Source organism: Pichia membranifaciens, assembly GCF_001661235.1.
Source record: "Pichia membranifaciens NRRL Y-2026 unplaced genomic scaffold PICMEscaffold_5, whole genome shotgun sequence".
NCBI classification, from domain to species: Eukaryota; Fungi; Ascomycota; class Pichiomycetes; order Pichiales; family Pichiaceae; genus Pichia; species Pichia membranifaciens.
In genome coordinates this window covers 237,584-250,092 of record NW_017566986.1, presented here as the reverse complement: position 1 = coordinate 250,092, position 12,509 = coordinate 237,584, and the positions used below count along the sequence as shown (strand labels likewise).

Here is a 12,509-nt window from a genome sequence, read left to right as displayed (position 1 = left end):
TAATTTAGTTAAGGAAGCGTAGCGCCTTAGCAGACAACTAATAGTAAGGAGTAGAACAGGCTGAAGGAGAGTATTATATTACACTGTGTATATATAAAGCGACAGAGATCCAGCGCTGAACATTATAAAAAGAAAAGCAGGAGGCATTAGTGAAAATGAAAAGTTTAAGTAAGTATGTCAGAAAGGGAGTTGAGTTTTCTGCTATATCTATCTATTGATTGAATTCGAGGTTTTGGCCATGAGACATTTGTCCTGCTGGAACTTGAGATTGGCCCTGTGCCTGTTGGGCATGAACTTGCGCCTGTACCTGGGCCTGAACTTGCGCCTGAACCTGAGCCTGTGCTTGCGCTTGCGCTTGAGCCTGGGCCTGGGCCTGCGCTTGAGCCTGTGCTTGATCCATAGCTATGTTGTTTTGACCCTGTGTCTGTTGTTGTTCTAGCATCTGACTCTCGTATTGCTGCAGGTTAAAGTTGTCTAGCGCTCCAGCACCTTCTATCTCGTGGAAATCGAGAATCTCGGAATACATCATGATTTTCCAGTTTTCGACAGGCAAATCAGCGTTGTTAAAGGACCAATCAAACTTCTCTTCAGCCACCGGTTCATCTGTTGGATCGTGATAAGGAGCAAGGTATGGGTGTGCCAAGGCCTCTGCTGCTGTTATTCTCCTGCGGGGGTCGAAGACTAACATTCTTGATAAAAGGTCAACAGCTTCGGGTTCAACGTCTTTGAACCTTTCAGTCAAAGGTATAGGGTCTCTATGTGGTAGGGATTGCACAAACTTGAGCGTGTTTTCCGAGCAGATCGTGTCGATGACGCCCGGAGGAGGAGAGCCCAAGAGTTCTGTGATGATGGAGAACTGGTGAACGTGGTCCTTCCCGGGAAAGAGGGGCTTACCCTCGATCATTTCAGCGAATATGCAGCCGACGGACCAGATGTCAACCTCTGTGTCGTACTTCTGCCAGGTGAGCATAATTTCCGGTGCACGATAGTACCGAGTGGAAACGTATCCGGTCATCTGTGGGTCTTGCACACGTGCCAAGCCAAAATCGCAGATCTTCAAATCGCAGTTTTCGTTCACTAGAATGTTGGAAGGCTTGAGGTCTCTGTGGATGACACCTGCAGAATGCACGTATTTCAAGCCACGCAATATCTGGTAAAGGAAATACTGGACAAACTGTTTTTCCAAAGGCCTGGAGGTCAGGAGCCTGTGGAGGTCTGTACCTTGGAGGTCTGTGACAAAGTAGATGTCCTCCAGTGGGGAAAGAAAGATGTCTTCCAAGGAAATCAAGTTTTCGTGTCTGAGATGGTTCAAGAGCTTCAACTCTCTGTACGTTCTCTTAGCCAAGATAGGCGTCGAGAACGGCTTCATCACCTTCTTGATGGCCACATTCTGGTTTGTCAACTTGTCCTTCGCGGAACAGACAAGGCCAAAAGCCCCCATTCCTATCGGATTCAGGTCAGAGTACCGCGAGGTGGTTTCAAATACCGTCCCAAAGATGTTCGATCTCACAAAGTCCTGTGAGGCTGACATGGTGGCGGAGAAGAAAGTACGGATGGATGTGTGTTGTTGTCCGAAGACCTGGGTGTGGATGTCCTCGTGCTGCTGTTTCTAACTCTTTGTGTTGGATGGCACGGCGTGTCTAGGTCCTCTTGCGTGTGGATCTTTGCTGTGTATTATTTTCAGACGTGCACACAGGTGTGTCTCGTTGCTCAGGGGGTTGCCGTTGCCGCTGCTGCTACTGCTGCTACTGCTGCTGTCTTGTTGTTGCTGCTCCTACGAAAACTCGAAGAAACCGTTGGCACACGAACAAAGGCGAATGGGACTGCTGATACGGCTGCTCCTCTGCGCTGGTTCTGACGTGGATCTTCCTGGAAGAGCAAGTAACACACCGGGCAGGTCGACACACACAGACGGCACGGGCACCGGCCTGTACTGTAAGCAATTTATTCCTGTAGCAAAGCACCGCAACAGGCGAGAGCGGCCGGGGCCAGGGGATGACGTAATGCGACAGCAGTGGTGTTGTAGGGGCGCTCGAGGAGTTGGTGAAGTTGTTGAAGATGGGAACGACGGGACGACGAACTCAGACGGGAGAAGGAGGATCCAGGAAGCTGGTGCAGAAGAGAGGAGCTGGAACCAAAAGCTGAAGAACCTACAGTGAACATGCTGGAAGCGTGGGAAGAGCTGAGAGAAGAGGCACGGGTGCTGGACGGCACGCACGAGACACACGCCGATATGTTTGTGTTCCCGACGTTCGAGACGATGGGGCTCTGTGCACGGAACCCGGAGCTGGACCCGCAAACAAGGGTGAACTACTTGTGCGGGAACTCGCTTGGGTTGATGCCGGTGCAGACGAGGCGGTATGTGGAGAAAGAGCTCGAGGCGTGGGGGGCCCGGGCAGTGGAGTCCCACTTCCGGAACGAGATTACGACGGACTGGGTGGACGTAGACTTGCCGCTTGTGCCGAAGCTAGCGAGGCTGGTCGGAGCGAAGGAGACGGAGGTGGCGGTTATGGGCACGTTGACGATGGACTTGAACTCGCTGCTTGTGGGCTTCTACCGCCCGGACGTGGCCAGCGGGCGGACAAAAATCCTCTTTGAGAAAGGGGCGTTCCCCTCGGACTACTATGCGCTATACAACCTGGCAAGACTCAATGGTCTGGCGCCGGAGGAGACGCTTGTGCAGCTGGCACCACGGGAGGGCGAGTACACGCTTCGTACGGAAGACATTCTCTCGAGCCTCGAGAAAGACGGGGATATGATTGCCCTTGTGTGTTTCTCCGGCATCCAATACTACTCGGGCCAATACTTCGACATCAAGCAGATCACGGCAAAGGCGCACGAGAAGGGCTGTGTGGTTGGGTGGGACCTGGCGCACGCCGCCGGAAACGTCGACCTCAAGTTGCACGAGTGGGACATCGACTTCGCCGCGTGGTGCAGTTACAAGTATCTCAACGCCGGGCCGGGGGCGATCGGCGGTGTCTTCGTCCATGAGAGACACACGGGCGGCGACGATCGCACAGGTCGGGCCCGGCTCGCTGGCTGGTGGGGCAACGACGCAGCCAACCGGTTTGAGATGTTGGAGAAGTTCCGGCCAATCGAGACCGCCTTGGGGTTCAGACAGAGCAACCCCAGTGTGTTGGACGTGAGTGCGTTGAACTCTTCGCTTGACGTGTTTGAGGCGTGCGGCGGGATTGGGAAGCTCAGAGCAAAGTCAATCCAGCTCACTGCGTTCTTAGAGAGGTGCTTGCACAAGAGCAGGTTCTACAGAAGCATCGAGGACAGCAACAAGACCCAGGACGCCGCCGACGTCCACTTTGTGATCATCACTCCGCAGGATCCTGCACAGAGAGGTTCACAGTTGAGCTTGCTTTTCAAGCCGCTTGAGAAGGACGTTATGATGCAGGTCTTCCAGTTCATGAACCAGCGGGGCTCGATCTGCGACGAAAGAAAGCCCAACGTGATCAGATTGGGGCCCACCGCTTTGTACAACACATTCGCCGACTGTGTCGAGTGTGTGCAGCTGCTTGAGGAGGGCCTTCTTTCGTACACCTCGGACAACCACTAGCTTACCTCTTGTTAGACACGTATACTATTTTACCTCTATAGTTCCCTATTTCAACTTCTTTTGAACCGAAAGTCGAAAAACATGATGGCACGTGATTATACATCAGTCTTTAAAAAGTGTGGCGCACTGTAAATTCTGCTGTGCACGTGACTTTTTCAAAGAAGATTTCCTCTTTGGGTGAACCAACATGACTCCACAGTTGTTGAAGTTTCTCCTGCATTACTAAGACGGGTTTTCGGGCCTGGAGGGCAGGTTTCGTTACGGGTGGGAGCAAAACGGGACCTGCAACGGTAGCGAAGCGATGGCGGGATCGAAGGGCTCTTCGTGAAGAACTCCGGAGCGTCTTTTCTTTCTTCACGCTTTTGTTTGCTCCGTCCCCCCGTTTTGCTTGCCTCGATAGTTCCGATATTACAGAAGTATACCCGGTTAACAATACTCTGACTTGCAGCTACAATATCCATTTTCCAATTTTGCCATTGGCTACCACGAAGCAAAATCATCCCCCTTTAAATCGCATAGCAAGACAGAGCGGAGCAGACATATCCCCGCATAGCCGTAAAAACTATTTGATCGTTGCTTTTGATCAGTCAAGATGGTGAAAAATTTGTTCAAAAAATACTACTACAAGAAGTCCAGACAGGGGCACTCACATGCCGATCCCGCTGGAGACGGTGAGCAGTCTGTGTTGTCCAACGAGAGTGAGAGCAGTAGTGTTCGTAGCAGCTCAAAGATACCAAAGATAGAAGCATATGGCACGGAGCCTGTGTCGGACTACACTATATTTCCTTACAACGAAAGAGTGATAGAGTCTAAGGATTATCTGAAGTACTTGGCAAGGTCTCCGATGAAAAGGTCGGCCCACTATGTCAAAAACCTTTTTCCAATTTTCTCATGGATAGGATACTACCCAACACAGCCCAAATGGATTGCCTCGGACTTCATCACAGGTGTTTCCGTTGCAATTGTTTTGGTGCCACAGGCTATGTCCTACGCAAAGCTAGCAGGATTGGACCCCGTGTACGGGCTTTACTCTTCTTTCATTGGTTTGATGATGTATGCGCTTTTCGCAACTTCAAAAGATGTCTCCATCGGCCCCGTCGCAGTTATGAGCTTGGAGGTTTCCAAGATCATCAACCGGGTTCAAGACAAGTACGGTGATCTGTACACGGCCCCTGAAATTGCTACCACTCTTGCGCTATTGTGTGGTGCTATCACTTTGGGTGTCGGTCTTTTAAGACTCGGGTTCTTGGTGGAATTAATTCCGTTGCCTGCAGTAATGGCTTTCACAACAAGTTCGGCCTTTAATATCATTGCGAGCCAGTTACCTGGCTTGATGGGCTACTCGAGTAAGGTCAACAACCACGTGGCTTCTTACAAAATCATCATCAATTTTCTAAAGCATTTGCCAGACACAACAGTAGATGCTGCTTTCGGTCTTGTTGGACTTTTTATCTTGTACCTCTGGAAATACTTCTGCCAACACATGATCAAGAGGTATCCGAAGAAGGCCCTCCTTTGGACTTATGTTTTGAACTTAAGAACTGCGATTGTCATCATCTTCTCAACACTAATTTCCTTTCTCATTATCCGTCATCACAGGGAACACTCTCCTTTTTTGGTCACCGGTGAAGTCAAGGCCGGATTGCAAAATCTTGGTATGTTCACGCCACCTGCCAATCTTGCATCTCGTATTGCGCCGGACTTGCCTGTTGCAACAATCGTGTTGGTTCTTGAACACATATCCATTGCAAAGTCATTTGGCCGCTTGCACGACTACAAAATAGACCCAAACCAAGAATTTATTGCCATTGGGGTTACTAACCTTGTTGGAACTTTTTTTAGTGCCTACCCTGCCACAGGATCATTCTCACGTACTGCATTATCTTCCAAATGTGGTGTGAAGACCCCATTGGCTTCTATTTTCGCTGGGTTTTGTGTTTTGCTAGCAATTTACTGTTTCACAGACGCTTTTTTCTACATCCCAAAGGCAACGTTATGTGCAATCATCATTCACGCTGTGAGTGATTTGATGGCTTCTTATACAGCAACCTGGAAGCTGTACTTGATTCAGCCCTTGGATTGCGGAATCTTTCTCGTTGGTGTCTTTATTGGAGTTTTTGCTTCCATCGAATACGGTATTTATTGGGCAATGTGTGCTTCATGTGCCCTCATAATTTGGAGAATGTGTTGGACAAACGGTACTTTCATGGGGCGTATCAAGGTTGTTGAACTTATTAATCCAAAAATACTGAACAACTCCCCTTTGAGGGACTCCAACATGACATCCGAAGAGAAAGATTATGAGGAAAATAAGAAGACTACTGTTCGGACGGAAAAGGCCTTTATAAACTCAGGTCTCATCTCAATGGCAGATTCTTATATGAGTGTAGGCAGTTACAAGGCCACTGATTGTAATGAGCTCACAGATTCAATGGATCGAGATATTGTTTCTTATACCTATAAATGGGTGCCTTTATCCATAGAGAATACAAATCCAGACAAAGTTCACACGAGATTCATCAATGAAAGAATTGATATTGAACTGCCACCACCAGGAGTGATTGTTTACAGAATGAATGAGAGCTTTGTGTATCCCAACGCCTCTGCTCAGACTGACAACATAATCGATTACATCAAAAAAAACACACGTTCTTCCGGGCAAAAAAGAGAGATTTTGTGGAATAACATTGGTGAGCATCAGAAGCTAGATTGGAATTGGAATTGGAATGTCAAGTCCTGGAATGCCACTCTCATCTCGTCTAAAATGAACAAACTGATACATGGTCTCAAATTAAAAAATCGAGAAGATGGAGAACATGACAGCGAACAAGAAAACATTACATTCAACGACATTGACACTGAGACACAATCAGAAACCTACTATGATAAAGATGTTTCAAGAATCATTTTGAAACCGAAGCTCAAGATTCTACACTTAGACTTCTCCCAAGTTGTTGCAATCGATGCAACATCTATACAAGCGCTTATTGATATGAAGAGAGCAATAAGTTTACACACAGATTCCGAGTTTGAAATGCATTTCTCAGGAATAATCAACCCGTGGGTTATCCATGGGTTGGTTAATGCTGGCTTTGGTGGCAAGGCTGGTGATCCAACTCCAAACAAAAAGACAGCTGATCATGATGTTGAGGATCATGCAGTTGAAGTGGATGTTGAGGAAGACGCTTTCAACGAAGAAGAAAATGAACAAGTGAGTAAGATGCCTCGGACGAGCGTTGAAACCGACAGGTACATTAGTGCAGCCTTTGGAAGCAATGGTGTGCTATATCCTGTCTTTGGTACGAACCTTCCTATGTTCCATTTGGATATCCCATCATATGCAGAGTATGATTGACGCATTACGATTTTTCATCAAATTTGAAAAAAAACTACGCATTTGTTTTAACGGTATATATAGCTAGATGTACTTGCCGTCAAACACATATAACATCGCATTAAAAGTAAAATATAAGGACTGATTTAATATATTGCTGTAAACTTCAGGTACAACCGCTACCAGGGTTTTTGTACAAATGTAAATTTCTAAAGCTATCTAATTGTTTGTCACAGCGTAATTTTTTTTTGGTCGCCCTCTTTTTCTTTTTAAAGCTTCATCCATAATTTCTGGCTTAGTGTCCAAATCACTCACAGAAACCATATAGGTTCTCTTTTTCGGATCAATTTCGATACCGCCTTCATTCGCTCCTGCGTTATCCTCGCAGCTGTTCAAGACTGCTAGCTTTCCGATACTGTCCACACAGTATAAAGAAGACGTCTCTGGATCAAGATTTGGTGGTATAGTGGAGGTCTTGATTTTATTGTTGGGATTGACCCTGTTTCTCCCAAAATTTTCTTCCTCATCGCTCTCCTCGTTGTCTGTACGCTCTTCTAATTCACCGTCTGGATTATCTCCTTGTTTTTTAACGCATGCAATAGTGCCATTTTTCTTGTACTTCCACTCTTGCATCGGCGTATTCAACGCACACTCACTAACATGACCGATAAAATCTTTCGCAGTCGTGAAATGAACACTGCATGACAAGCAATACCCGCCATCATTGCGCCTAGTGACCAAGTCACCAGTTTCCTCATCGTAAACCTCTGCCAATTCCTTTCCATCAGTATCGGTGTTGCCTTCTCCATCTTGTTCATTTTTTTTGTTCTTTCTTTTCAGTTTGAAAACCATCTCGTTGTCAGGTTCATAGTGGACAAGTTTTAAATGTCTCTTAAGAACGTCCAATCTATTGAAAGAGCCGTTGTTCCTATGGGGACATGTTGCATAACTGACATTCCAAAATGGACAATGATATTGTGGAGCATTGTGAGACTTTAAATGCCGTCTCAAATCACTTGGTCTTGTGAAAGACCAGGTGCAATGAGCGCAACGATATGGTTTAGGCGAATCAGGATCGTTTGATGTATCCTTGGATCTAGGTCTCATTTTGCCGGATTTTTCCAGAGCAGCATTTGTCTCCATATTTTTGGGATCGTTTGGTAGCGAGCCAATAGATGGGCCCATCAAATTGGGGATCATGGATAACGGAATGGAAGGGGCAAAAGTAGCAGCCAAAGCTGGTGAAAGAACGGAAAGTGGCCCTGCGTTAAACCCTCCTGTTTGAGAAAAATCCGGTAACAAGTTATTGGAAAGTGGGTGATATAATGAGTTGTTGATGGCGGCGTATCCAAATGCATTCGAGTCTGGAACAAAGTTTGCCGCTGAAACATTTGAATCACTACGAGACTGCAGTGGAACTTCTGGATGGTTTTGCTGGGCCTGTTGGGGTAGATCGTATAGCTGATTGTTCGCCGACGGAGACTGTGCACGTTGAGGCATTTGAGCCTGTTTTAACTGCTGTAGTTGTTGTAGTTGCTGCAATTGCTGGAGCTGCTGTAACTGCTGTAACTGCTGCAGTTGCTGCAAGTGCTGGAGTTTCTGAAACTGGTGGAATTGCTGGGGTTGAAAGTTTGGTAACTGGGGTTGCTGTGGCGGGAGAGGGGTTCCGAATGTGGATGGTGTTGACGTTTGAGGGGTTTGGTTTTCTGACAAGTGTCCATGCTGCATTTGCTGCTGGTTATGCAAAGAGTAAGGGAATTGGAGAGGCTGCTGCTGTTGCTGCTGTTGGTTGGTGTCATAATCAGATTGCTCGTGGGAGAGAGACGTTTTTCGCTGCGAATCTGCGCCGGACAGCTGTTGCTGCTGATAATGGTGCTGATCAAGGAAGAAGGCCTTGAAGTTGATAGAATCAAGGAGCGACGCAGATATCGAAGGGTCCAAAGAAGACGGGAACTGCTGAAGCTGCTGTAGTTGCTGTATCTGCTGTAGCTGCTGCAGCTGTAGTTGATAATACTGCTGGAGAGTTTTCGCAGAGCCGTAAACCTGGTTGTTCTGAAAATAGGGCTCTGAAATCTGCGGAGCAGCGCCGTTAGCGAAGAGGTTTTCGAGGGACTGCTTTTGGCCATCCTCCCTTGCCAGAGGACTGTCCATTGGGAATGGGCTGCCAGTGCCATTTGCTCCCGATTTTTGTCGTCTTTGCATCTGCTGCTGCAGTTCGGTCGGACTGTTGCCCTGCTGCTGCTGCTGCGGCTGTGGCTGCTGCGGCTGTTGAGGGGGCACGTATTTGTTGTAGTATATCGAGGACAGGAGCGGATAGACGTAGTTTGGGGGAAGCCCCGCGGCATTCGTGAAGGGCATGAATCCGGGGTACTGGAAGGAATTCTGCAGCTGCTGCATGGGCTTCATGGCGGGGTGGAGAAACGGCGACGGGTTGTCGAAGAGTGTCTTCTCGCTGACACCCCGTTTGTCGCCGTCCTGCGGGTTGTTCTGGATGCCCGGGTAGTTGAAGCTTCTGCCGTTCTCCTCCGCCGAACTGTCGCTCGTGTGAGTGTTCGCCACAGCGTGGTCGTTCATCTTCACGGCATCGCTGCCGAAGTCGCCCGGCAACGAGTGCTGCTCCTCCGCGATACCGCCGGCTGCTGCCTCGACGCCTTCCTTCGTCTGCCGGCTGCTGCGGTGCTCGTTCTGGGCGTTCTGGATGGCCTTGGCTGTCTTGAAACAGGCCGACGCTGCAGACGACGCCGACGAGATGGAGTTGTGTGCGGTGTCCAGCATCGACTGCGAGGACGACGACGTCCTCGTCGATTTGGCGTCGCCACTTTGCCCTGCAGACCCGGCAGACCCGGCAGACCCAGCTGACCCCACCGACCCCACCGACCCGGTCGGTCCATGTGACGCAGCCTTAGCTGCTCTGTTATCGTCTTTTGCAAAGGCATCTTCACCTCCCATGCCGTCTGCCGGCATGGTCGACAACCGCGTGTGAACCATTGTGTATCTGGTGCAGTCCGTACACCTGTGCTGCCCAAACAGATGCTTCTGCGTCCCCTGCTGCTCTTCCCCAACACACCCGTCTTCTTCGGTCTCTGTCTCATCTTCCTCTCATCCCTCTGTTTCTCTCTATCTCTCTATCGGGCTGTATCTGCTCTGCTGCTCCACAGGGAAGAAAACAATACCCGGATTTTCTCGTTCTCGCTCTTTTTCGCATTTTTTGCACTTTTTCTCCTCGAAGCCTGTGCGGCTTCCTGTGCGGCATTTTTTTTTCTCTTTTTTCTTTTTTTTTTCTTTTTTGGGAATGAAACGGTTTTTCACGTGACTCAAAGTGGGGGGAGTCTGGATCTGTCGGAGTTGCCTAAACAGGAAAAAGCCAGGCGGCGGTTAGCGGAGGGGCCCCAAAATGGCACCAGCAGGGGCAGCAGAGCAGGCTGCAACCAGCCTGGCCCCCGCTTGACCTCTTCTGGATTGGCCGAGAAGCGCACGCTTTGGCAGGCTTTGGCAGGCTTTAGCAGGCCAAGCTTCCCCAGCTTTCTGCACCAGAAAAAGCCGCCGACACCGGCGGCCTCGACGGCGGAGAACCGCAGCAGCGGAAAATCGCTCAACGGCTGTTCCCACAAGAGGAAACAAGTGCGACGTCTCGACTTATCGCTGCGATAGCGGATGTTCCCGCTTGCGCCGTGCGCCAGCCCCTGGTTGTTCCTGCTATAAAGACAGTGGCGTGCCCCGTTTCCCACCATAGACAGTCTCTCTGGATGCGGTGTCTGGGATGGCAGACCGGTCTACGCTGGGGTTGGCTCTTTCGACAAGATGATACCAGCATAGCTGCTTGCCAATTACCACACCACTCACGATGAGTACTACTGTCGTAGAGAGAGAAGCCTACAACGTGCGCCGTTTCGAAGAAGGACGGAGCAAGAAAGCAGAGACAGAGGAGGAAGACGAGGTGCAGGAGGAGACAGAGTCGGTCGACGATGACCTGGCAGAACTGGTGGCGGCATCGCACGAGAACATCTTGACCAGCAAGAAGCTCATCATCGTGTTCGTTTCGATGTCGGTGGCCTTGATGATCTCGTCCATCGACCTCACGGGCGTGACGATCGCCGTGCCCTACATGGCGAAGGACCTGGACGCGTACAGCTCGATCTCGTGGGTCGGCACGTCCTCGTTGATCAGCACCACCGTGTTCATGGTGCTCTTCGGCCGCTTCAGCGACATCTTTTCACGCAAGTACACGATGATCTTCGCCATGGTGATGCTTGCGTTCTTCGACCTAGCGTGTGCGTTGGCACAGACTCCGACCCAGCTCTACGTATTCCGGGCCCTCTGCGGCATGGGAAACGGCGGCATCACCACCTTGAGCATGGTCATCGTCTCCGATGTAGTCACCTTGGAGCAGAGGGGCTTTTACCAGGGCATCTTGGGCGCCTTCTTCGGCATCGGAAGCGCCATCGGCCCCTTCATCGCCTCCGCATACATCAACCACTCCTCGTGGAGAAAGTTCTACTTCACGCTATTTCCCATCTGCCTGTCGTCCACGCTGATCTTGATCAAGTACGTTCCGTACACAAGGCCCCAGCACTCCATGAAGGAGAAGCTCCTAAACCTAGACTACTTGGGCTTTTTCACAAGCTCGGTAGCCATAATCTTCCTCCTAATCCCTATCAGTGGGGGCGGCTCAACCTTCCCCTGGACCAGCGCCTTCACTATCTCCATGATTGTCATCGGAGGCGTCTTCTTCCTGATATTTTTGCTCGTCGAGCACAGGGTCTCGAAGCTCCCTCTCATACCGTTACGCTTGTTCAATGAGAGTTTCTCATTGACCTCTATCCTCCTGCACAACTTTTTCTTTGGCATCTGCTACTACGGCATCCAGTACTACTACCCGTACTATTTTGAGGTGGTGAGAGGATACACCCCAATGGAAACTTCCTGTTTTCTCTTAGCGTTCGTTTTGCCACAGACCTTAACTTCGATCTGCTCAGGGCAGCTCATTTCCCGCACTAAGCACTACGGCTTTGTAATATGGATCGGTTATACTCTTTGGATGATTGCAATGGGCCTCTTGAGCTTGTGGGGGTTGAATACCAAAAAAGGTGTCACCATCATCATCATGGTAATCAATGGGCTTGGATCCGGTTTTATTTTTCAGCCTACTTTGATTGCAGCTCAAGCCCATTCGCTCAAAAGAGACAGAGCTACAGTCATTTCAACAAGAAATGTCTTGCGTACTTTTGGTGGCTCCATCAGCTTGGCAATTTCTGCAACGATTCTTGCCAACACTTTTGCCGAAAATTTGAACGCAACAGGAAGTAAATATTTTTCCAAGACAGAAATTGAAGTGTTAAAAACGATGATATATACCAAGCCTGACCTTTCAAAATATACCTCTACACAGGCACTTTATTTGAAGGAAATTTATATGCTGGGAATCAAAAGAATATTCTACGTTTGGATGGCTTGCATGGCATACTGTTTCATTACAAATATGCCAATCAAAGACAGAGGGTTGCAACCTATAGACGAAAAAAAATGATCTAATTACCATCATCTTAATTTATATTGCTATAATTTTTTGTATTTCAAAAAAATAATGATAAAGAAACTGAAGCATGCGAA

General features: G+C 48.9%; 5 protein-coding genes across 5 annotated transcripts; 3 read left to right on the top strand and 2 right to left on the bottom strand.

Moving 5' to 3' along the window:
• Window positions 1-56: 56 nt before the first annotated feature.
• On the bottom strand, window positions 57-1,796 carry PICMEDRAFT_17479 (hypothetical protein). The gene has a single exon (XM_019161619.1). It carries the CDS (start codon window positions 1,529-1,531, stop codon window positions 212-214), a length of 1,320 nt encoding a protein of 439 aa, XP_019016084.1. The 5' UTR covers window positions 1,532-1,796; the 3' UTR covers window positions 57-211.
• Window positions 1,797-2,161: 365 nt separating this feature from the next.
• On the top strand, window positions 2,162-3,565 carry PICMEDRAFT_73769 (hypothetical protein; the record flags this gene model as incomplete). Its single annotated transcript, XM_019164581.1, has 1 exon — window positions 2,162-3,565. The coding sequence occupies one exon, from the start codon at window positions 2,162-2,164 to the stop codon at window positions 3,563-3,565; it is 1,404 nt and encodes a 467-aa protein (XP_019016083.1).
• Window positions 3,566-4,157: 592 nt separating this feature from the next.
• On the top strand, window positions 4,158-6,920 carry PICMEDRAFT_35754 (hypothetical protein; the record flags this gene model as incomplete). Its single annotated transcript, XM_019162965.1, has 4 exons — window positions 4,158-5,789; window positions 5,904-6,293; window positions 6,429-6,737; window positions 6,786-6,920. 4 exons carry the CDS (start codon window positions 4,158-4,160, stop codon window positions 6,918-6,920), a joined length of 2,466 nt encoding a protein of 821 aa, XP_019016082.1.
• Window positions 6,921-7,118: 198 nt separating this feature from the next.
• PICMEDRAFT_73767 (hypothetical protein) lies at window positions 7,119-9,887 on the bottom strand (the record flags this gene model as incomplete). The annotated part of the gene is made up of 1 exon (XM_019164580.1): window positions 7,119-9,887. The coding sequence occupies one exon, from the start codon at window positions 9,885-9,887 to the stop codon at window positions 7,119-7,121; it is 2,769 nt and encodes a 922-aa protein (XP_019016081.1).
• An 856-nt stretch (window positions 9,888-10,743) lies between these two features.
• PICMEDRAFT_68973 (hypothetical protein) lies at window positions 10,744-12,436 on the top strand (the record flags this gene model as incomplete). Its single annotated transcript, XM_019163511.1, has 2 exons — window positions 10,744-10,786; window positions 10,877-12,436. 2 exons carry the CDS (start codon window positions 10,744-10,746, stop codon window positions 12,424-12,426), a joined length of 1,593 nt encoding a protein of 530 aa, XP_019016080.1. The 3' UTR covers window positions 12,427-12,436.
• Between the last annotated feature and the right edge of the window lie 73 nt (window positions 12,437-12,509).